Source organism: Natator depressus, chromosome 5, assembly GCF_965152275.1.
Source record: "Natator depressus isolate rNatDep1 chromosome 5, rNatDep2.hap1, whole genome shotgun sequence".
Taxonomy (NCBI): domain Eukaryota; kingdom Metazoa; phylum Chordata; order Testudines; family Cheloniidae; genus Natator; species Natator depressus.
The window spans coordinates 126873018-126896592 of record NC_134238.1 but is presented as its reverse complement, the minus strand read 5'-3'; the positions used below and the strand labels follow the sequence as shown (position 1 = coordinate 126896592).

At 42.1% G+C, this 23575-nt stretch overlaps 1 protein-coding gene across 2 annotated transcripts in view; it reads right to left on the bottom strand.

The window, feature by feature from the left end:
• Positions 1-23575, bottom strand: part of GAK (cyclin G associated kinase) — a 136620-nt gene that overhangs the window by 59354 nt on the left and 53691 nt on the right. For both annotated transcript variants that reach the window (XM_074953611.1, XM_074953612.1), the window contains 5 exons: positions 8593-8642; positions 8354-8502; positions 5114-5236; positions 2529-2662; positions 727-921 (listed from right to left, as the gene is read on the bottom strand). In XM_074953611.1, the coding sequence (XP_074809712.1) occupies positions 727-921; positions 2529-2662; positions 5114-5236; positions 8354-8502; positions 8593-8642 (651 nt within the window). The remainder of the gene's footprint in view (positions 1-726; positions 922-2528; positions 2663-5113; positions 5237-8353; positions 8503-8592; positions 8643-23575) is intronic.

Genomic DNA, 23575 nt, shown 5'->3' with positions numbered 1-23575 from the left:
TGGTACCAATTCTCTTCCTGCCTAGGTCCCAGACTCTCCCAGAAGCATAACCATGACACTTTCACATTCAAATTGCCAAGACTACAGCAATCCTGCTCAGCTCAATCTGCTCCTGGAAGAGCTGACAGGAACTGTTGCTCTGTAACAGTATGAATCCAGTTGAATTTAGGAAAATAATTCAGGAGAGTCTTCCGATTAAGAGATCATGTGGGAAAACCACAGCCATCTTAAATCAAAACGGAGTTGCTGCCATTTCAATACTGTCTTTCCCCAGTTCAGGTGCTGCTTTTAATCACTGAGCTGAAGCTGAAAACAAGTTGCTAATCTCTGTTGTGAGCTCCTGATCTCATTTTAAATGGCCAAGTTTTAATAGGGATGTATTGACTTAACATATAGAATTTCACTAGGCACAACCTTAACACATGTTATATCTATCCCCTGCACAATACCAAGGGTTTAAATGCGAGTCTGAATACTAACTAACCGCTGCTCTGAGACTGTGTATGGAGTTAGGCCTTCCAGACAGAACTTGGGTAGAGTATCCCCAGGTCTGCCCTCAGTGACCCCCAAGCAAAGGCAGAACAGACCAGTTCTTTCCGTGCAAGATTTGTATGAGAAGTGTATTCGCTGCACCAGCAATCTTTGGGGAGCAATGTTTCAGTATTAAAACAGCTCCAGAAAGAGTTCAACCTTAAGTTTAGGAAACAAGTTACAACCTGCACTTACTTCATTTTGTCATATTCCTGTGAAGTAGTGGTCACTCTTTCATCCCCAACATAAACTTCACAAAAAGGCCTACAGCCATTTCGCAGCTTGCTGAACAGAGGAACTGGTGTCATGGTAATTGATTTGATAAGGATTGGCTTGCTGTGAGGAATAATGGGTTCTTCTGCCATCATGTCACACATGTACTCTATATACCTGTCAAAACAAGAGGTATTCGTTCAGAAAAACAATACAGCCTAGAAATGCATGATTCGAAACTTACCTTGTCATTGTAAATATTCAATTCAACAGTGTTGCATGACACCATTACTCATAAGCATAAGGGAGTGCATTTAACAGCACATTAGGAAACTTACATCTGATTTTATCTATTTCAAAGTCAACCTTGCATGGAAAGAATGAAACAGAGAAAAGGGGAAAACAATCTAAATGTGTATGTCTAAACACATTTCACCCATGGCCAAAGGAGAGTTACTACAGCTGTACCCATGCACAAATTCCCATATTGTTCTAACTTAGGCACCTATATGGCCCCCATCAACAGTAGTTGAGTGCCTCAGTCTTCAAAGCATTTCTCCTCCCAACACCCCTGTGAGGTGGGAGATATGCTAATATCCCCATTGTACAGATGGGGAACTGAACCACAGAGGGACCAATAAAGGTCACATGGGAAGTCTGTGATGGAGCAAGGAATTTCACCCAGCTCTGTCAAATCCCAGACAAACATTCTAACCTCCAGACCATGCTTGGATTCATCCTGGTCAGAATGCACTGACTATTTCAATAGTGGGGCTTTAAAAAACTTAACCAATTTTAACCAAGCTGTATCTAATTTAAATAATTCTAAACTGTAGTGTACAATTTTGCTCCTCTGCAGTTTGCTAATCCACACACCTCCTTTTCAGAAATCTCTTTATTCTGAAAGGCAAAGATTTATTGGCAGATGCTCTAGTGAAGTCACTTGTTACTTAGATTTCAGTACTTTTACAAAATCTAAATACAGTCCACCTGAAAAACTCAAGTTATACTACAGTTGCCAAAATAGATGATACAATGCATCAAAAAGATATGCATTTACTCTTTTTAAAGTAGTATGTATCCTCTGATTCACTAAATATGCAATGAACTGACTTCAAGTTAGTACTTGTTATACTTTTGGATTCTGTAAGTCTGAAGAGTGTTCAGACAGCTGGAACTTACGTCCACAATGAATAAGCTATACTTTTTGTCTCTTCTACATTTGAGACGATAGGTTATACTTTGCTTTGTAAAGAAGTATTTAGGACAGTTTTCATTTCAAGCATTTTACAACCTCAGCTTTCATTCTTAATGTAGTTCCAACACACATCATGTTGATTTGTTCAGTAATTAGGGTCACATGAAAAATACAAAAATCTTGCAGAATTCAAAATTTACCCAGCTCTATAGAAAAGGAGTACTTGCGGCACCTTAGAGACTAACAAATTTATTTGAGCATAAGCTTTCGTGAGCTACAGCTCAATTCCACTGAATGCATCCGATGAAGTGAGCTGTAGCTCACGAAAGCTTATGCTCAAATAAATTTGTTAGTCTCTAAGGTGCCACAAGTCCTCTTTTTCTTTTTGCGGATACAGATTAACACGGCTGCTACTCTGAAACCAGCTCTATAGGTGACTCATTTGGTTTTTCACGTTTTATCATTCTAACAGACTAATTCCTAAATCAACTACCTTGCCCTACAAATTGGTGTGCTTAAAAAAAAAAAAAAAAAAAATTATGTAGATTTGCTTCAACAATGCTTTGAAGAAAGATTGATACTGTACCTTTTATGAGAAGGCCAAATGCCAGGTGGACAGCGTTTCATACTGAACATATAAACCGCAGCCTCCGCAGTAGTGAAGAGACGGCAAAAACATAAAAAAGAGCAAACTACAACAGCAGATGCTGCTCTTCCATCCTACAAAAAATTGTGACCTAAAGTTATTAAACCTAGTTGAAAATGTTAAGAAAATTACTGAAGAACATGCCTGTCTACACAAGAAGCCAAGTTCATATCCTTTATTTCAAGTTATGAACTAGGCATAATTTAAGTTGATAATGGCTGGTTTTTGAACCACAGTTTTACTAATAAGGCTTTAATGTCGTGGGATCAGTAGCAAATTTCTTTAATAATTAAAATTAAATGTTTTTAAAGATGAAACATAAAAGCTAAGCAAGAAATAAACTGAATTAAGTGCTCATTTGAATGCTAGCAATTACTGAGTAGTTACTAACTTGAGCTTTACATTATCTCAGAGTTCTGAGTGTTCATTTTCTTAGCATCAGTACCCAAATTTTTAACCACATTGTCTGGCTGCTGAGTGGGAGATCCACTTTAGGCACTTCTTCTGCTGACAAGTTAAAGGGGCTTCCATTACAGCGCCAGTAAGCCTTGAGGTGCACAGGAATAACCAGCAAAGCCATGCAGTCAACATTGGCTCCAATTCCTGCCTGGCAATACATCTTTGGTAATTACTCATATTTAGAGGAACACAGAGGGAAGTTTGAGACATTAAAGAAAAATTCTTGAGCAAAAATGTCATTTTGACAGGGCAAAACATTCAGGAAATGCAACACGATTAAGACCACATAAGAGAAAGAAATAGTTAATTGGTAAACAAGTCTCTGATGACAGAGCTTTGCACTTCATACAGAAGCTTGATAATTTACAGAATGGAAACAGGAGAAATGTCAATATAAGGGGGTTGTGAAAAAGAAAAGCATGGACTTCAGTTAATTTGTCCCACCACATTTTGATGGGAAGGTGGTGACTGAATATAGTAACAAAGCTAGTGCTTGGATGAGAAGTCATTAAGAGAGTAATCCAATACAAAAAAAAGTCTGAGCCTGCTGAACTCTGAAGATCTCTCCCCCATACCCTCCCAACAACTTCAAAGCAAGTTAACAGATTATGGCTACATTATTTCACAGTAGGAGTGCAACCTTCTTAAAATACTATGTACACCAGCAAAATATGAATTTCAGTAGCATAGGTCAAATATAGCCATTTGGTGAACTATTTAAACTGGAAGGCTTATTTAAATGAAATCATTGTAGTTTTATCATCGAGTTCTAAACGTGACTGTTCATTAAGGATGACCATCATTCTGTCTGCATAAACCCCAAGTTATTAGGCTTTACTGCAGGTGAACACGTAAGGGAGGGGGTATAATGGTGCAGTGCAGCCTCCTGGCAGCTACTTCATTCTATGGGCTAGAATGGCAGCTTCTGCACCAACTGTGAGGGAATGGTAGGGCCACTGGATGTGTTATTAGAAATCCCATAGCCCCTCTAAGTCCAGAAGGTCCTTCGTTAAATGCAGCTTACGTGGGGCAAAAAGCTTTACTTGAGGTCTCCACATAAAGATTACTTACTTCTAAAGTAGCAGGGCTTATATTATGAAATACAGTGTTACTGGTTCATTCAGGGGAGGCCTTGCACAAATACATGGGTAAAGAAGAATTATAAATCCTTTACATTAATCCTTAATTTTGTTTTTCCAGCTCCTTGCATGCTGTTTCACCTCTATGGGGAAATATCAACAGAACTACGATCATCATTAAGACACTATCTAGTTCTCTGGAGTTTGTTTAGCTCCTGGATCACATCTTCAGAATGAAAGACACTTTAGGCTTATGCAGTTACTCAGAAAATTTACTGTATCTTCTAATTAAAACCACCAGTTCGGAGACTTCTTTGTTTTTCTGGTTTCTAAACAGAGGAACTTCTAGTAAGAAGAATCTGAGATCTGCATATGGCAGGTATTGCTCTTTTCTACTAAAGTAGAGGAATTTAAGCCAGTACTATGTGAAGTGTCTGACCTGCAGCCATACCTCACTCAAGTTTTCCATCATGTCACATCTCAAACAGGGCTGAACCATGTATGTGCATTAAAAAGAGATCTCCATAGACTATTGCAAGAAATGGTGTTAACTCATGAGATATCACTCCTGAGTCTGTACTGAAACAGTGCCTCTAGCATGGTATTTAGAGACACTACACTGGTGGAGGTACCATCTTAGATGTCAGCTAGACTCCTAAACACACATGGAATTTTTAAACAATCACAGCTTTTCTTGTGAGAGCTGTGCATTAACTAAAGTTGTACTGGGAAGCAAAAAGGGAATGTATTTAACTTTTCTTCTTCTTGACCTATTGAACACCAAATTGGTGCAAGTTACACTATTTTACCACATAAGCTCCTTTTTTTTTCCCCAAAAAAAGAAAACACACACGTAGACTGGTACAGAATTGGCTTAAGACTGTAAAAATCAATGTTACTAATAAACAAGAATTGATTAATACTGCAATCCTCACTGTCACCAAAAGCTGGACTAGATGAAAAACTTCAGATGTACCTACTACTTACAAGGCAGTGTACAATGCAAACTTTTTTGTGATCTTGCTTTAGCCATAAATGCATGTTCTTGCAAATGCTGTAAAGGTTTTGAAGATTTGGTGCACGTCTTGCTGGCCAACCACATTCAGAAACCTGGGTTGGGGAATGAGGTAAGAGGTAAGAAAATAAAAGTGACTACTACCACACTTATATAAGCTGTAACAACAACAAATTGGCAGTTCTGCATGTAAATATTAAATCCAAGAACAAATTAAAACAGGAGCAGTCTCAAATGAGATCTCAATTTGGATAAGCTCTTCACAATATTCAGCCTGAAAGGTCCTTAATCCCGACTGTTGTCTCTGGGTGCTACAGCAATACAAATAAACAGCTACAACATGAAGTTGCACAAGGCTGTTTAAATATCAGGGGGTAAGTCTATGTTACAATAAAAACCACACTGCACCAAGTCTCAGAGGCTGGGTCAGCTGGCTCAGGTGGAGGGGCTATAAAATTGTAGTGTACACGTTTGAGCTCGGGCGGAAGCATGGGCTCTGAGACCACTCACATCATGGGGTCTCAGACCCCAGGCTCCAGTTTGAGTCTGAACATCTACACTGTAATTTACAGACCCGCAGCCTGAGCCCCGCGAACTGGAGTCAGCTGATCCAGCCCAGCTGTGGCTGTACTGTGGGTCTTTTATTGAAACATAGACAGACCCCCAAACACACTACATAATCCTCCTAAAAAGACTGTCTTAATGTCAGGGTCAGAAAAAAATCAGCAGAACGGAGAGTTCTGCTGACTTAGGCAGGTTCTGGGCACCCAGAAACTATATTAGAATGGGAGAAGCTATTACTTTAGAATGGGAGTCAAAATAAGCTGGGAGAGGATTCAAAACTAGCATTAACTTCAACTGTAATGAACGCAAAAGACAAGAAAGTTCTGAGAAAGTCTTGTATTGGTGGATGAGCATAGGAGCGAGAATTTAAGCATGAGTTAGAGAAATAGCTGCCTGCCAGGCCTAGATTATCCACAGATGAGGAAACATCCATTTTGCAATGGCTAGTCAGCGGAGTATTGAAGTTATAAGCATGCTGTGTTCCTCTGTGATCGTAACATCACAGTGAGTCTCAAAGGTGAGTCTTTCTGGACACTGAAGGAGTCTTGAATGCTATTAGCTTCTGACATGGCTACTTTCATTCAGCAGGATACTCTAAATTTAGAAACTGTCTTCTTTTTATGTCCACAACAATGAATTAATGAGTCCAATTTGTAGCATGACTACATTGTGGAGACAAAATTTTGCCCTGCTAATATCCAGAGAATTAAGTAGCATGTCCTTTAGGTGTATGAGGTTCAAACAAAGATGAAAAGGAAAAGCTTCCTGATTCAAGGGAAACGAAGAGCTTATTTTCCAGAATAAATTTCTGTGTGTGAAGGAAACCCTGTTTTCACAGGTCCTCAAATACCTCTGGCTATTGATGGGAACCTTATCAAGATCAGTTTGAGCAACAGCATTTGACAAGTGCAGATCCACACTTAGCTTCTGACTACAATGGAACAAGGAAGGACCATGTCACTGACTGGCTAAATGAACAGTAAGGCCTGACAAACTTCAGGAGGTCACTTAAGGCTTTGGATTTACCAATTTCAACAGTGCCTTCACCCCATGCCAAGGAGGCTCGAGCTGTTACTGCATGGGCAAACACACACTTTAAATATGCCTGCTAAGGAACTGTATATCTTATGGGTAGACTCGAGTTTTCTGTCCAGGGAATGAGATTTCTGTAAACTGCAAATGTGATTTGAATTGGAAACTTTGGATAAAGTTAGACTTTTTTTTTTTTTTTTTAAAAGGAAAAGTGGTGCATTTGGAGGACCTTTTTAAATTTTTTTTAGTGTTGGAGGCATGTTGCTGATAAAGCTCTTACTTTCAGGATTTTTCCAAATGCATTATGGTTCACAATAATCTTAGCATTAACATTGTGTACCCCAGAAACATTTAGGCTAAGACCCTAAAGATCCCTCAATCTTTCAGGCTTAGTCACTTTCCAGGCAGCTTTAGGCAAACAGCTCATCCTCCCAATCTGAATTCTAATCCTCAGGCTCCCATTTGCAGACAGAGGGAATTCTCTTTTAGATCTGAGGTGCTACCTCGTGTCCTTCTATGGCGAGGAGGGGACTTGTGGGAAGAAGGGGTAAATGGCAAGGACAGGCCAATGGAAAGCACAGTGCTGGGCAGACACATGATTTGGGGGGAGAAGGGGGCAGAGGAATATTATTTAACTCTTATATGGATGAAGAAGGGATGTTAATGGAGAGATCCCATCTTACAGCTTACGGTCCAAGAAAGGACCTGAAATAGATGAGACTTCCAGACTATCCAATACTAACACCTCTCTGGGGTGAGAGATCTCCCTGAGATGCATGGACTCCTAGCTGTATAAAGGTCAAACCAAATCCTGAAATGTATAGTACAAGAAGATCTGGGGACAGCATTAGGGCATGGTTCTGCTAGAGGCCTGAAGTATGTCAACCTGAGACTTTGCTGTTGAGCCAGTCACAGACTGGTTGAGACACAGGAATCAAAAGAGGAGCAAAGAAGTGTTCATTGATACCGGCTAGGTAGGCCATAAAGTATCTTCTATCTGGTTATGGAGTAAGTCATGTCCTCTCCCCACCCCCTTTCTAGGTTCTGCAGAAGTGGACAGGAAGAGTTTCACAGAGAACGGCAGGCTGGGTTATGCTGCATCCACCATTTCAGTAAGCAGCAAGGAGTAGGCATGGCTAGATCGCTCACTTGAGCGAGGGCGACATTTGTGGGCTGGGTCCAGATGGAAGAGAAAGATGGAAAAAGGAGAAATCCCAGTAGTGAAGCCATCGTAAGTAGCCCCCACGGCAGTGAGGGAAGCCTCTGCAAACAGGTGGAACACAGGTTTGTTCCTGAACCTCATGTACTATATACATATACGGAGGTTCTGGGTGCCTAGATGTTTCTTCAGCAAAGCTACACCATTCCAGTAAGTGGAAAAATCCTTCCTATTACCAAGTCTGAATTGGTGGTAAAAGCATGGCAGAGGTAATGTTGCCATGTGACCTTTAACTTTTGTAATTGCTCATTTGTGAGTTTAACTATGCATCCTAAACATTGGATTGCAGAAGACTGTAGCATGTAATACAACAAGAAGTGGTAGATCTACTCAATTTATTGTGTTAAAAGACCTACTAAAGGAAAAAAATCAATATGCAAGAAAAACACATACACACCCTATTATGAAATCTTGAAGACCTGTATGTTCTTGGAGATAGATTGTAAACAGCATAGTGTCCAGGGTGTTTAGAGTCTAAAAATAACCGTACGTCTTCTATGTTATTTTTGATGGCAGATTCTACACCTTCTGCTGGAAAGGACATCACTGAAAACAGAACATCACCAATGTTTGAGGTATCAACTTTTACAAAACCACAGTTAAAAACAATGATTAAGAAAGATGAAGCTATCATACCAGCAATTCTGGAAGTGATATATGATATATCTAAATCTCCCTTTGCATAACTGAAATAAAAAAAAAACAGGTCTAAGTTAATATATTTAAAAAATGAATTCATTCAAATGCAAATAGAAATTTCTGAAGCAGTAGTAAGAGCTCTGCTTAAAGCAGGATAGCTGTGCACTGCAGGGTAACACAAATACTGCAAGACCAAATACATTCAACTAAGAAAGATAGCCATTGTGGAAATAGATTAGATTTTCAAATGGAGACTTTTTTTTTTTTTTTTAAACAGACAGTCCTTGCACTTACGCATGAGGCGGCTAAAAAATCTTAACCAGTGCAGTTATGACATATGGTGGCATGACTGAAGCAACTCACCTTCTTATCAACTTCCAGCTATTCAAACCTTTTTATCAGTATCTTCCTATGTTAGGTACTTCTATGGACCTCATTATTACAGTATCAGAGTGTCTCAAACTTTAATGCATTTATCCTCAACACCCTATGAGGTATGGAAGTGCTATTATCCCCATTTCACAGATAAGGAAGTGGAGCACAGAGATTAAGTGACTTACGTAACAGCACACAGGAAGTACGGGGCAGAGGAGAGAATTATACCTAGGTCTCCCAAGTCTCTGACTAGCACCCATCCTTCTTTCCTACACACGCTCTTATTTCCTAAGCAGTAATTAAATGTTTCCCATTTTATGATTTATATTTGAATTCTATTTTGGAGACTATCTAGTAGGTAAATTGAATATTTAAGATGCACTTCCATGAAAAGTAGCCAGTATGAATTCACAGAAGACAGATCATAGCTAAAAATGTAAGGAAGAAGTTATGTATATACAGCATTTGAACTGGAAAGTAGCTTTTGAAAGAGGGCTTCAAGACACTAGCAGGTAAGGTATCGTATTGTATTGTACTGTATTGTACATGGGTGGGCCACATAGGTAGCAAGCTGTTCAGCAATAATAAGCAAGCAGGAAAGAAAACACTTATGAGGTACAGAAAACTAGATCAAACTACAATTAGTATTTGGACAATTTGTTACAAGGGGGTTTAAATCTGTCTACAACATGGAAGATAAATGACTTGTAACGATAGTAATCTATATACAGTAGGGTTACTTTAAGAGGGGAAAAAAAGGAGACATCATCGTGAAGCCTTCCTGCAGGATAGAGAATAAACTAAATGCTAGCATTAATCTTCAGAGATTCTGTCTGCTCCACCACCACACAGCTCCTGGGGACTTTGAAAATAGGGGGCTGTCATAAATATAAAGGGAAGGGTAAACCCCTTTAAAATCCCCCCTGTAAAGTCAGGATGGTAGATACCTTACAGGATAATTAGATTCAAAACATAGAGAACCCCTCTAGGCAAAAACCTTAAGTTACAAAAAAGATACACAGACAGAAATAGTTATTCTATTCAGCACAATTCTTTTCTCAGCCATTTAAAGAAATCATAATCTAACACATACCTAGCTAGATTACTTACTAAAAGTTCTAAGGCTTCATTCCTGGTCTATCTCCGGCAAAGAGAGAAACAAAGGGGGTATGTGTGTCTGTCTACATTCTGTCTTTGCCGGAGATAGACCAGGAATGAAGCCTTAGAACTTTTAGTAAGTAATCTAGCTAGGTATGTGTTAGATTATGATTTCTTTAAATGGCTGAGAAAAGAATTGTGCTGAATAGAATAACTATTTCTGTCTGTGTATCTTTTTTGTAACTTAAGGTTTTTGCCTAGAGGGGTTCTCTATGTTTTGAATCTAATTACCCGTAAGGTATCTACCATCCTGACTTTACAGGGGGGATTTTTTTTTTTATTTCTATTTACTTCTATTTCTATTAAAAGTCTTTTTGTAAGAAAACTGAATGCTTTTTCATTGTTCTCAGATCCAAGGGTTTGGGTCTGTGGTCACCTATGCAAATTGGTGAGGCTTTTTATCCAACATTTCCCTGGAAAGGGGAGGGTGCAAGTGTTGGGAGGATTGTTCATTGTTCTTAAGATCCAAGGGTCTGGGTCTGTAGTCACCTAGGCAAATTGGTGAGGCTTTTTACCAAACCTTGTCCAGGAAGTGGGGTGCAAGGTTTTGGGAAGTATTTTGGGGGGAAAGACGTGTCCAAACAGCTCTTCCCCAGTAACCAGTATTTGTTTGGTGGTGGTAGCGGCCAATCCACGGACAAAAGGGTGGAATATTTTGTACCTTGGGGAAGTTTTGACCTAAGCTGGTAAAGATAAGCTTAGGAGGTTTTTCATGTAGGTCCCCACATCTGTACCCTAGAGTTCAGAGTGGGGGAGGAACCTTGACAGGGGCAGTAAAAAAAAAGTCCAAAACAAAAACACTTGGTAGTTTTGTAGCACTTCCCAACCCAAGATCTCAAAGTGTTTTATGAAACTTGACAGCTCCCTTATGAGGTAAATTCCTATTACCACTATTGTACAGATTGAGGAACAGAAAGATGAAGCACAGATGACTCACTCCAGGTAGAAGTCTGACCCAGCCAGGAATAGAAACCTGATCCCCTGACTTCCACGTTGATGTTTCGCCCACAAGAACACCGTTCCTCTCAAAATAGCTTGGATAGACAAGGCGCACAGACAGATAAAAATGGAAATCTAATTTTCTATAGGTAAATATGGTAATGAAGGCACAGATCTAAGGGCATGGTACAGGCCAGTTAAGACAGACTCCTCTAGACAACACTTGATTTATCACTTTACTGAATGTCTGCTCTAGATGATCAAGCAGTGTTCATTTGACCTTCAACAGGGATCAATTCAACCATGTGCTGAAAGAGGAAATGTTCTAGCCATACCAATATTTATGCCTTTTTCTGGTGGAAGTAGCCCACTTGTCAGCCCTCAGGCATAGTGGGAAACGTAACAGGAAATGAAGAGGTATGAATTCTTATTTAGCGCTGTAAAGGTATTTAAACAAAACCAGAAGCTTTAGCTACATGTTCAACAAAAAGTTTACCTATACAAATGAAGGCTCATTTTATCAATGGGCCTTGACAAACAGTGGCTAGATTTAGTTTGCTTAGTAGTAAACTCGACTGGGGGGGGTCGGGGCGGGGGCAGGAGAGAGTCACACAATGGGCAAATATCTAAAATTAGCAACTAAATTCACAAAACAAGCTGGTTAATACAACTATACCTAATTACCTTGGACTACTAACGGATACAGGTGTGAAATGATGAAAAGTTAACCAAGAAAAAAAAAAAATGGTCAGAGGAAATCAGCACAAGATATCAAGAAATCATAGCAAATGATTCTGAATGACAATCACATGCATTCAATTCATGTGCTAATACTTGAAAGTATCCTTCCTTTTACAAGTTTGCCAATTCTTAAAGCAATGAACATTACCAATTATGCCGTTTATGTTGCAATTTATGTTCTAAAAGGAGTCACGAAGGTAGTCCTCAAATTCACATCAATCCTGTATGACATAGCCTTGTTTCATAAAACAGAATTTAATCATCGAGCCATCTAGTGCCAAACCAAAGTTCCATGCACTGAAACAAACCAAAGCCCACTTCTGAATTGAGTCAAGAAACAAAATGCATCCGATGAAGTGAGCTGTAGCTCACGAAAGCTTATGCTCAAATAAATTGGTTAGTCTCTAAGGTGCCACAAGTACTCCTTTTCTTTTTGCGGATACAGACTAACACAGCTGCTACTCTGAAACTAGTAAAGAAATTATCCAGCAATAAAAGGCACCTAGTTGTTGCCTGGACTCTTAGGCTGTAAACTCTTTGGAGCAAGGACCATGCCTCCCTTTCCATTGTGCAGCAACTAGCAAAACAGGACCCAGATCCTGACTGGGGACTCTGTTACCACAAACTCACACTAGTGGAAATTAGCAAGTTACCCAGTTTACCTTCTGGCAAGTATGTAACCCACACTTGCCAGAGACTACACAACAAGAACAATAATTATTAGTCTCAAATATTACAACACCGTTAAGATGAACAAACTTTTGATTTACCAAGTTTGAATCAATATCTACTGTACATGAAAAGAAGAGACTGAAGACTGTCTGGCATTTTAGAGTTCAAACCATTTAAGAGAGGAGTTGTCTAAAGCTAGGTTTGAGACTTACGTGCATTTTATAAAAATTATAGGTTGTGAAAACTGTAAAATGTACCTAACCATCTGAAGTACTACATATGTATTAGTTATGCTCAGATTAATGCAATATAAAATAGGACTAATTAAAACAAATCCTATTTTAAAAGTGTTAGAATTAGAATATTGACAGGGAGTAATCTTAAATCAAGCATACAGGATAGTAAGGCAAAGCTGCAGATTTGAGGGCCCCTATGAGTATGGTTGAAGTGACTAAGAATAGAAGAACAGGTTACGGAAGCAGTACAGGAAGAAACAAAATCTCATTCATTGCCACCTTGGATACTGGCTCAATGTCATCTGGGGTAGTCAGATGTATTGAAATCCACTAGTCCTTACAGGGCCAAAACCAAAGCAGATTCCATACAAAATTGTGAAGAGGTCAGAGGCAACCTTCTGGGCAATACCTGTGCACACAACAGCTGTGTGGTAGGATCATCCCATCACCCTCCCAAATCCAATATGGTTACATTCAATCACAAAAAGTATTTAAAAATAATAATAAAATGGTGGAATGGGCTGGACCAAGAACCTTATGGGCTCAAATGTTCTCTATTAATGAAAGTCAAAGAAGCAATGTTCGAGTTGCCCAGCTAAGTCCCATTCCAACCAACCTGACCCAATCATCTGAGTGAGACAACCGTCAGAAGCAGCTCAGAAGCTAGCATTTTCTCCCATAATGTAAGAAAAAGTGACCGCTTATCCTAAGTAATCTACCAACAATAACTCTTGACATGTTTACAGAGCCCCTACACCCGAATGACTCATTTCAACCAGTAGAAGTGCAACACACAAGCTAACTTGGGACGAAGGGTCATGATTGGTTGAGTTCCTCTCATGTCAGAATGGTCCCACTAAACATTGATGTGAGCTATTGACCATGGCCTGCCTCTAAGTATACTTAGATTTATGAATTGTTAATAACAATTACAAACCAGTTGCTTCAGATGTGGCCTACACAAGAGATTTGAATGAGTTTTAACTATTAACAGAATAAACAGACTCTTCAAAACTTCCTTAAGATCGTTAGTTAGACTAAGCTCTTGAAGGCAAGGACAATCTTTGTGTGGGTTTGTCAAATGCCTACCACAGTGTGACCCTGATTCATGACTGGGGCCCATAGGTACTAGTGCAATACTCAAAATCATCATAATGAATAAAAAGTCTGAAACAAATGCTAAATTTCTTAGAGAACCCATTTAAAATTATCTTCAGCTCAAACTTATTTATTTATAAAGTTAACAGAAAATTCATTAGGAAATCTCAGTGAGTAAGTACTGTAAGTTTGGGGAGGATGCTCTGTAGTCGCCATACAAAGAGGATGAACTCTAGTTTAGAATGTAAAGATCAAAACTTACTAGGGAGTCACAACCAACACATCCATAATACAGCACTAAAACTTTGCACAGAACTTGATAGAAATAAAAAATATGGTCCCTGCCACAAAGAGATTAGTCTAAATCAAACAATTACAGAAAATTATTGGGTACAGGAATTGGGCAGTATCCCTTTAAATAGTTTGAGAGCCCTCTAGTGATGCTCACTGTGTTTAATATTTAGGAAACTGCCAGAGCAGCAGTGTAAATATGTAGTCAGGTCTTGCATCTTGTGTATTTAATTAAAAGTTATCTGGACTCCACTGCGCCCAAGTAGTTCCTTCATATTAGATTTGTTGTGTGAAAAGCCAAGGACAAAAAAAAAAAATGCACATAAGACAAAGGAAGCAGTAAGAAGGGGAGGGGGGGTGAGCATTAAAACAATGAAGATAATGTGAGGTGTATTCTATGCCCTGGTCTACACTAGGACTTTAGGTCGAATTTAGCAGCGTTAAATCGATGTAAACTTGCACCCGTCCACACGATGAAGCCCTTTATTTCGACTTAAAGGGCTCTTAAAATCGATTTCCTTACTCCACCCCGACAAGTGGATTAGCGCTTAAATCGGCCTTGCCGGGTCGAATTTGGGGTACTGTGGGACACAATTCGACGGTATTGGCCTCCGGGAGCTATCCCAGAGTGTTCCATTGTGACCGCTCTGGACAGCACTCTCAACTCAGATGCACTGGCCAGGTAGACAGGAAAAGAACTGCGAACTTTTGAATCTCATTTCCTGTTTGGCCAGCGTGGCAAGCTGCAGGTGACCATGCAGAGCTCATCAGCAGAGGTGACCATGATGGAGTCCCAGAATCGCAAAAGAGCTCCAGCATGGACTGAACGGGAGGTACGGGATCTGATCGCTGTATGGGGAGAGGAATCCGTGCTATCAGAACTCCGTTCCAGTTTTCGAAATGCCAAAAACTTTGTCAAAATCTCCCAGGGCATGAAGGACAGAGGCCATAACAGGGACCCAAAGCAGTGCCGCGTGAAACTTAAGGAGCTGAGGCAAGCCTACCAGAAAACCAGAGAGGCTAACGGCCGCTCCGGGTCAGAGCCCCAAACATGCCGCTTCTATGATGAGCTGCATGCCATTTTAGGAGGTTCAGCCACCACTACCCCAGCTGTGTTGTTTGACTCCTTCCATGGAGATGGAGGCAACATGGAAGCAGGTTTTCAGGACAAAGAAGATGATGATGATGAGGTTGTAGATAGCTCACAGCAAGCAAGCGGAGAAACCGGTTTTCCCCACAGCCAGGAACTGTTTCTCACCCTGGACCTGGAGCCAGTACCCCCCGAACCCACCCAAGGCTGCCTCCTGGACCCGGCAGGCGGAGAAGGGACCTCCAGTGTGTGTACCTTTTAAAATACTATACATGGTTTAAAAGCAAGCATGTGAAAGGATTAATTTGCCCTGGCATTCGCGGCTCTCCTGGATGTACTCCCAAAGCCTTTGCAAAAGGTTTCTGGGGAGGGAAGCCTTATTGCGTCCTCCATGGTATAACACTTTACGACTCCAGGCCAGTAACACGTACTCGGGAATCATTGTACAACAAAGCATTGCAGTGTATGTTTGCTGGCGTTCAAACAACATCCGTTCTTTATCTCTCTGTGTTATCCTCAGGAGAGTGAGATATCATTCATGGTCACCTGGTTGAAATAGGGTGCTTTTCTTCAGGGGACACTCAGAGGAGCCTGTTCCTGCTGGGCTGTTTGCCTGTGGCTGAACAAAAATGTTCCCCGCTGTTAGCCACGGGGAGGGGGGAGGGTTGAGGGGGTAGCCACACAGTGGGGGGAGGCAAAATGCGACCTTGTAACGAAAGCACATGTGCTATGTATGTAATGTTAACAGCAAGGTTTACTCTGAAAGAGTGTAGCCACTGTTTTATAAAATATGTCTTTTTAAATACCGCTGTCCCTTTTTTTTTCTCCACCAGCTGCATGTGTTTCAATGATCACAGGATCTTCTCCTTCCCAGAGGCTAGTGAAAATTAGAAAGAGAAAAAAAACGCACTTGTGATGAAATGTTCTCTGAGCTCATGCTGTCCTCCCACACTGACAGAGCACAGACGAATGCGTGGAGGCAAATAATGTCAGAGTGCAGGAAAGCACAAAATGACCGGGAGGAGAGGTGGCGGGCTGAAGAGAGGGCTGAAGCTCAAATGTGGCGGCAGCATGATGAGAGGAGGCAGGATTCAATGCTGAGGCTGCTGGAGGATCAAACCAGTATGCTCCAGTGTATGGTTGAGCTGCAGCAAAGGCAGCTGGAGCACAGACTGCCACTACAGCCCCTGTGTAACCAACCGCTCTCCTCCCCAAGTTCCATAGCCTCCACACCCAGACGCCCAAGAACGTGGAGGGGGGGCCTCCGGCCAACCAGCCACTCCACCACAGAGGATTGCCCAAAAAACAGAAGGCTGGCATTCAATAAATTTTAAAGTTGTAAACTTTTAAAGTGCTGTGTGGCATTTTCCTTCCCTCCTCCACCATCCCTCCTGGGCTACCTTGTAGTCATCCTCCTATTTGTATGATGAATGAATAAAGAATGCATGAATGTGAAGCAACAATGACTTTATTGCCTCTGCAAGCAGTGATCGAAGGGAGGAGGGGAGGGTGGTTAGCTTACAGGGAAGTAGAGTGAATCAAGGGGCAGGGGGTTTCATCAAGGAGAAACAAACAGAACTTTCACACCATAGCCTGGCCAGTCATGAAACTGGTTTTCAAAGCTTCTCTGATGCGTGCCGCGCCCTCCTGTGTTCTTCTAACCGCCCTGGTGTCTGGTTGCGCGTAACCAGCAGCCAGGCGATTTGCCTCAACCTCCCACCCCACCATAAATGTCTCCCCCTTACTCTCACAGATATTGTGGAGCACACAGCAAGCAGTAATAACAGTGGGAATATTGGTTTTGCTGAGGTCTAAGCGAGTCAGTAAACTGCGCCAGCGCGCCTTTAAACATCCAAATGCACATTCTACCACTATTCTGCACTTGCTCAGCCTGTAGTCGAACAGCTCCTGACTACGTCCAGGCTGCCTGTGTACGGCTTCATGAGCCATGGCATTAAGGGGTAGGCTGGGTCCCCAAGGATAACTATAGGCATTTCAACATCCCCAACAGTTATTTTCTGGTCTGGGAATAAAGTCCCTTCCTGCAGCTTTTGAAACAGACCAGAGTTCCTGAAGATGCAAGCATCATGTACCTTTCCCGGCCATCCCACGTTGATGTTGGTGAAACGTCCCTTGTGATCCACCAGCGCTTGCAGCACTATTGAAAAGTACCCCTTGCGGTTTATGTACTCGCCAGCTTGGTGCTCCGGTGCCAAGACAGGGATATGGGTTCCGTCTACGGCCCCACCACAGTTAGGGAATCCCATTGCAGCAAAGCCATCCACTATGACCTGCACATTTCCCAGGGTCACTACCCTTGATATCAGCAGATCTTTGATTGCGTGGGCTACTTGCTTCACAGCAGCCCCCACAGTAGATTTGCCCACTCCAGATTGATTCCCAACTGACCGGTAGCTGTCTGGCGTTGCAAGCTTCCACAGGGCTATCGCCACTCGCTTCTCAACTGTGAGGGCTGCTCTCATCTTGGTATTCATGCGCTTCAGGGCAGGGGAAAGCAAGTCACAAAGTTCCATGAAAGTGCCCTTACGCATGCGAAAGTTTCGCAGCCACTGGGAATCGTCCCAGACCTGCAACACTATGCGGTCCCACCAGTCTGTGCTTGTTTCCCGAGCCCAGAATCAGCGTTGCACAGCATGAACCTGCCCCATTAGCACCATGATGCATGCATTGGCAGGGCCCATGCTTTCAGAGAAATCTGTGTCCATGTCCTGATCACTCACGTGACCGCGCTGACGTCGCCTCCTCGCCCGGTATCGCTCTGCCAGGTTCTGGTCTTGCATATACTGCTGGATAATGCGTGTGGTGTTTAATGTGCTCCTAATTGCCAAAGTGAGCTGAGCGGGCTCCATGCTTGCCTTGGTATGGCATCCGCACAGAAAAAAGGCACGGAACGATTGTCTGCCGTTGCTCTGACGGAGGGAGGGGCGACTGACGACATGGCTTACAGGGAATTAAAATCAACAAAGGGGGTGGCTTTACATCAATGAGTATTTCAGGCAGGACTTCACGGAGGGTTCCAATAAGAAATGGTGCATCTAAGTAATTGTTCTTATTGGAACAAGCAGGTTGGTCTGATTGATACATGGCTAGATTTACCTCGCTGCACCTTCTCTGTGAGTGACTGCAGTGTGACCTAGAGGAATGAGTCCCCTAGACAGGGGAGGGGGGGTATGCAAATGAGTACAAAACAAATCTGGTCTATTTCTTGTTTTGATCCACTCCATCTATCTTTTACATCTTTGGATGGCAGCAGACGGTGCAGAAGGACTGCAAGCCATCCACATCTCATGGCTGCTCGGCAGAAGACGGTGCAGTAGGACTGCTAGCAATCCGTATCGCCTGCCTGCTCACCATAAGATGGTTCAATAGGACTGACTGCAGGACTAAAGAGAATGACCTGGTCAAGTCACTCCAAATTTAGTCCCTGCGCACATGTGTGCCCAGGCGCTCCTGGCCGACGTGGCCAGGAGCACCTCGGACATGACAATGACGGCTACCAGTCGTACTGTACCATCTGCTGTCACAAGGCAATGGGTTGATGCTGCTGTGTAGCAATGCAGTACCACGTCTGCCAGCACCCAGGAGACATACGGTGACGGTTACCTGAGCGGGCTCCAGGCTTGCCGTGGTATAGCGTCTGCACAGGTAACTCAGGAAAAAGGCGTGAAACGATTGTCTGCCCTTTCACGGAGGGAGGGAGGGAAAGGGGGCCTGACGATATGTACCCAGAACCACCCGTGACAATGTTTTAGCCCCATCAGGCATTGGGATCTCAACCCAGAATTCCAATGGGCAGCGGAGACTGCAGGAACTGTGGGATAGCTACCCACAGTGCAACACTCCGGAAGTCGACTCTAGCCTCGGTACTGTGGAAGCACTCCGCCGAGTTAATGCACTTAATGCACTTAGAGCATTTTCTGTGGGGACACACACACTCGAATATATAAAACCGATTTCTAAAAAAACGACTTCTATAAATTCGACCTAATTTTGTAGTGTAGACATACCCTATTATGAATGAGTCTTCTCCATTCAGGTATATTTAAACTGAGTATGACAGAGGAAGACAGGAGTGGCGTTCAGGAGGAACCAAGGTGTGAGTGGGTTTTGAAGGGGAGATGATGCCCGGCACAAAGGAGCTCCAGGCACAGGGGACAGCATGGAAAGAGGCATGAAAGTGAAGAGAGCAGAGAATACGAACAAGCAACAAGGTGACAAGAGTGAGCAGAGCACACAAGGGAAGGTGAGAACAACGAAAGTTGGAATGTAGGTAATGCCTTAAATGGGAACAAAAAGTTAGAACTTTTGGTGCAAGAGAACCAGAGCCAGTGGAGGCTGAGAAAGCTGGGGAAGGAGGGGGAGGAGAATGACTTGCTGAAAAAGCAGAAAAAGAGTTTTAAGTGCTGCACGTTACATGGACTGATGATAAGCAAGTCAGGAGGTTAATATGAGAACCAAGCGGTAGTCATAGCTTTGCAGCTGGGGAATCTGAGGAAGAGGCAAATTTTAATAGACATATTGTAACAGGAGAAACAAGATTTGGCAAAGGCCTCAATGGGAGGACAGAAGGCAAGGGAAATATCACAAGTAGCTCCAAGGCTGTGAACATGAATGATGGGGGAAGATAGTGCAGCTGTTGAACATAATGGCAAAGGAATGAAAGGAAGATAGTTTAAGGAGTAAGAAAAGAGGTTCAGGTTTCACTGTTTAAGACAGTGGCTCTCAATGCACCGCCGGTGGCCTGCTTGCGGCCCAATCAGCACACAGCTGCAGCCCATGTGATATCCTCAGGGCCATACAAAGTTGTATAGATATTGTGTGGATGTGGCCCACAGAACACAGAGAGCTGCATATGCAGCCCACAATGGTAAATGGTTCAGAGCCACTGGTTTAAAGAGAATGATGGAGGAGCCATCAGGAAAAGAACAGGAAGATGAGAACCTGAACAAAGAGAAGTGGAAGATCTGAGAGTCATGTGACACCACGGAAGGGATTAAGATCACTGACAGGAATAAAAGGTGATAATGGACAGACACTTGTAGAGCACCAGAGAGGATCCAATGACAATACTGCTGATGGAACAGGTAGCAAGGCCAAGAGAGAATGAGGCTAGGGGAGATATGGAAGCCCAAGAACCTGTGTCTCTAGTAAAAGGTTGTCAAATTCGTCAAAGGCACCATAAATACCGAGAGGAATAAATATGGGGAAAAAGTCCTTTAGACTAGGGCTTGCTGGTTACTTGCCAGGATAGTAGAAATCAGATAAAAGAAGAATCAAGATGTTGAATATGGAAGTCAACGCCATGTGAACAGACAGCTCTCTCAAGGAACCAGGGAAGAGATTACCAGAGCCCCTCTTTCCCACTTTGGTCTTCCCAACTTTTTTTTCCATCCTCCCTCACTCCCACCCAGAGCTATCACAGCTCAAAGGTCTGCTTCCCATCTAGCTATGTGTGCCAGGATCAACCTAATTGGGACTTCAGAATCAGTGCAGCCATTTAACAACTCCTTCCCTGGCAGCTGCCATGCAGATGTTAAGCAGGAAGCAGATATTATTTCTACTCACATTCAACAGCTGACTGATACACAAAAGGAAAGGAAGGGGATTTACGTCAGCAGCACTGCCCTCCACAAACTAGTCAAGATGATGAATGCCGCCCTCTGTAACCCAGGCTATGAGATACCACATCTTTGAAAATTTGCTACTCAGGTGCAAATATCTTCATCACTAACGGCTTTAATTCTCCTGGTTCCAAATGCTGTTTTCCCCCAACTCAACACAGATTCCTCAGCGAGGAAAACAAATGGCAATTCTGGTGCTTCCATTTCATGCATTTGAATTATCAAAGGAAATATTAAGAGCAAAACACCCCTTCAAAAATAGCACGAAAACAGCTGCACAGATTCTCTTCAAAAAAATAATTGGCTTTGGAGCTGACGCCAGGCATGAGAAGTTTCATCTTGAATGGAGAATCTTGAGAAAGTTGTGAGCATCTGAAAACAGGGTTTCACCCTGACCACATCAGCTGCAAAAACATGGCTAGAGCAAACAACTTGGGAAGTGGGCCTAAGGGAGGTACAGGAAGCACGGGTGTTTGGAGGATGTAAATACTAGAACGTAGAGGAGTGGCAGAGTTATTTAGGGGAGCACATTAAGAGCTGCAAGCATCTGGGGACTTGAACCCAGGTCTGATATTCCCACCATGCCACCGGAAGGCCATGCAGAAATACAGCCAAGGAGCACTGTGGAGAGGAGGTGCTGCAGGTGTCTGTTCCGGGCCTGACTCTGACCCTGACTCTTGCTTACAGAACCTAGCTCTTGCAACTCCTCCAGCTGCTGCCCAGAAACTACAATCCTTGATGGGCAGAACTCAGCCCAGCTGTGACCGCTAGACCACACTGACTACAAGAAGATTAAAATGAGCAAAGGAAATGTATGTTGCATATCAGGAAAGGTTTCCAAACCCTAAAACCAACTATACCATGGCTTCATATCTGGAGTTATTGAAACTAACAAAACATTTAAGATTTTGCTCAGCCCACAGCATTTGCCAGTGATCTAATAGATCTTTTCACTTCCTAAAATTATATGGAGTGTTAAAGAATCATTTTCTTTGTTAATCTTATTGATAATGCAAGATTATTTATTAATGACTTAATAGGTCTTTTCTAGGATTCCATGACATGTTGGTCCAATAACAGAGATTACCTCACCCACCTCGTCTCTATGACATGCAACATCATTTTTAATATAGAGCAAATGCAATGTACAGTAGAATACTTATCCTGCTTCTTGCCTGACATACACAGTACAATGCACTTATAAACTTCAAGCATCCATGAAGAAACTATCTAAACTGAAAATATGCTTGGTAATACTGACTAAAATCAGAGTAGACAGAAGTGCTGTTTAAAATGTGAGATCCTGAGAAAGATAATCCATCATTTAATTTTAATTTTGTTTTATTCCTTTATAACTAAGGAATACACATGATTTTCTTACTCAAAAAATATTTAGAATTTTATATAATCTGTGGAAAAGGGAAACAGATGCAAAGTCTAAGAAAATTAAGTCTAATGAAATCTCAAAAATAATTGATATGAGCTTGGATAAAAACACTTTTACCTGGGCTGAAAACTTACTGAAAGACTATGAACAATAGATAATGATCTACACCAATGTTCCATGCCAAGTTGGGAAAGTTATCTAGAATGATACCTGCAGGGATCTCTTTTAGGCCTGGCGTTATTCAATCTTTCAATTAACTGGGCCAGACAAAGAAGAGAAACTGATAGGAAAAACTTAAATTCCTATGTACCCCCTGTTTTGGACAGATTTGGATAGAACACATCTATTAATATTGAATTTTAAATTTAATTTTCAAAGTCATACGCAAACTATTCTGGGGCAAAGCCACCTAACAGTGTCCTTTGAAAGGTGAACTACAAAGCAAAATCTCAACATGGCCTGGGCATTTTACTGCTCCGCGATGTACACAGAACGTTAAACTTTTTAACAACAAGTACGGTTGCTTATATCTTCTTCACTGTACTAGCTCACTGCCTCACGTACTTTGCAACACACGGAGGCAGGAAAATATCCCCATTTACAGATGGGGAACTGAGGCACAAACTTCAGACCAAAATTTTCAAAAATGGGTGAGTAGAGTTAAATATGGATTTAGAAGCCTACAATTATGCACTGCTTTTTGAAAAAATCTTCTCCTATATGACTTGCCCAGGGTCAAACACGATGTCTGTGGCAGAGCCAGAACTTGAACCTGTATCTCCTGCATCTACTGGTCCAGTGCCATAACACAGGCATCCTTCCTCTCAGTCCTGTGTCACCTCTCTTGTCTGAAGCACTCAGCACGCTTGGAAGATCGAAATACTGCTGTTGCACTCAGCATTCATGGAGGACATTAGCAACACTAGAGAATCCTACCAGTGATGTCACACAAGGCTGCTCCAGCACTCTCTTCTCCCCTTTTTCTGAAATTGCCTGACCCTGGTGACCTTTAGGGCCCACCACAAAGCTTGTCCTCCCTCCCTGACCTTTAGGGATAGGGGAAATTGTGAGGCTCTGTACTGCTAGGGGCTGAAATGCTCTTTTTTTCCCCTGCTTCTGAGATGTTTCCTGGAGAGTGACTGAGTAAGTATTTTATTTGTTTAATAAACAATTGTGCAGGGACTCCCAAGTCATAGATGGATACTCTTTATTGCTGGTTCAGAAACTTGAAAAAAAATACAACAGTTTAAAGGAGGCTTTATCAGCTGGAGCCAGAACTCAGATTACAGCTGTATGTGACCTAACTATCCAGATCCTCCAACAGGAGGAAAGGAGGACCTGATTTCTAATA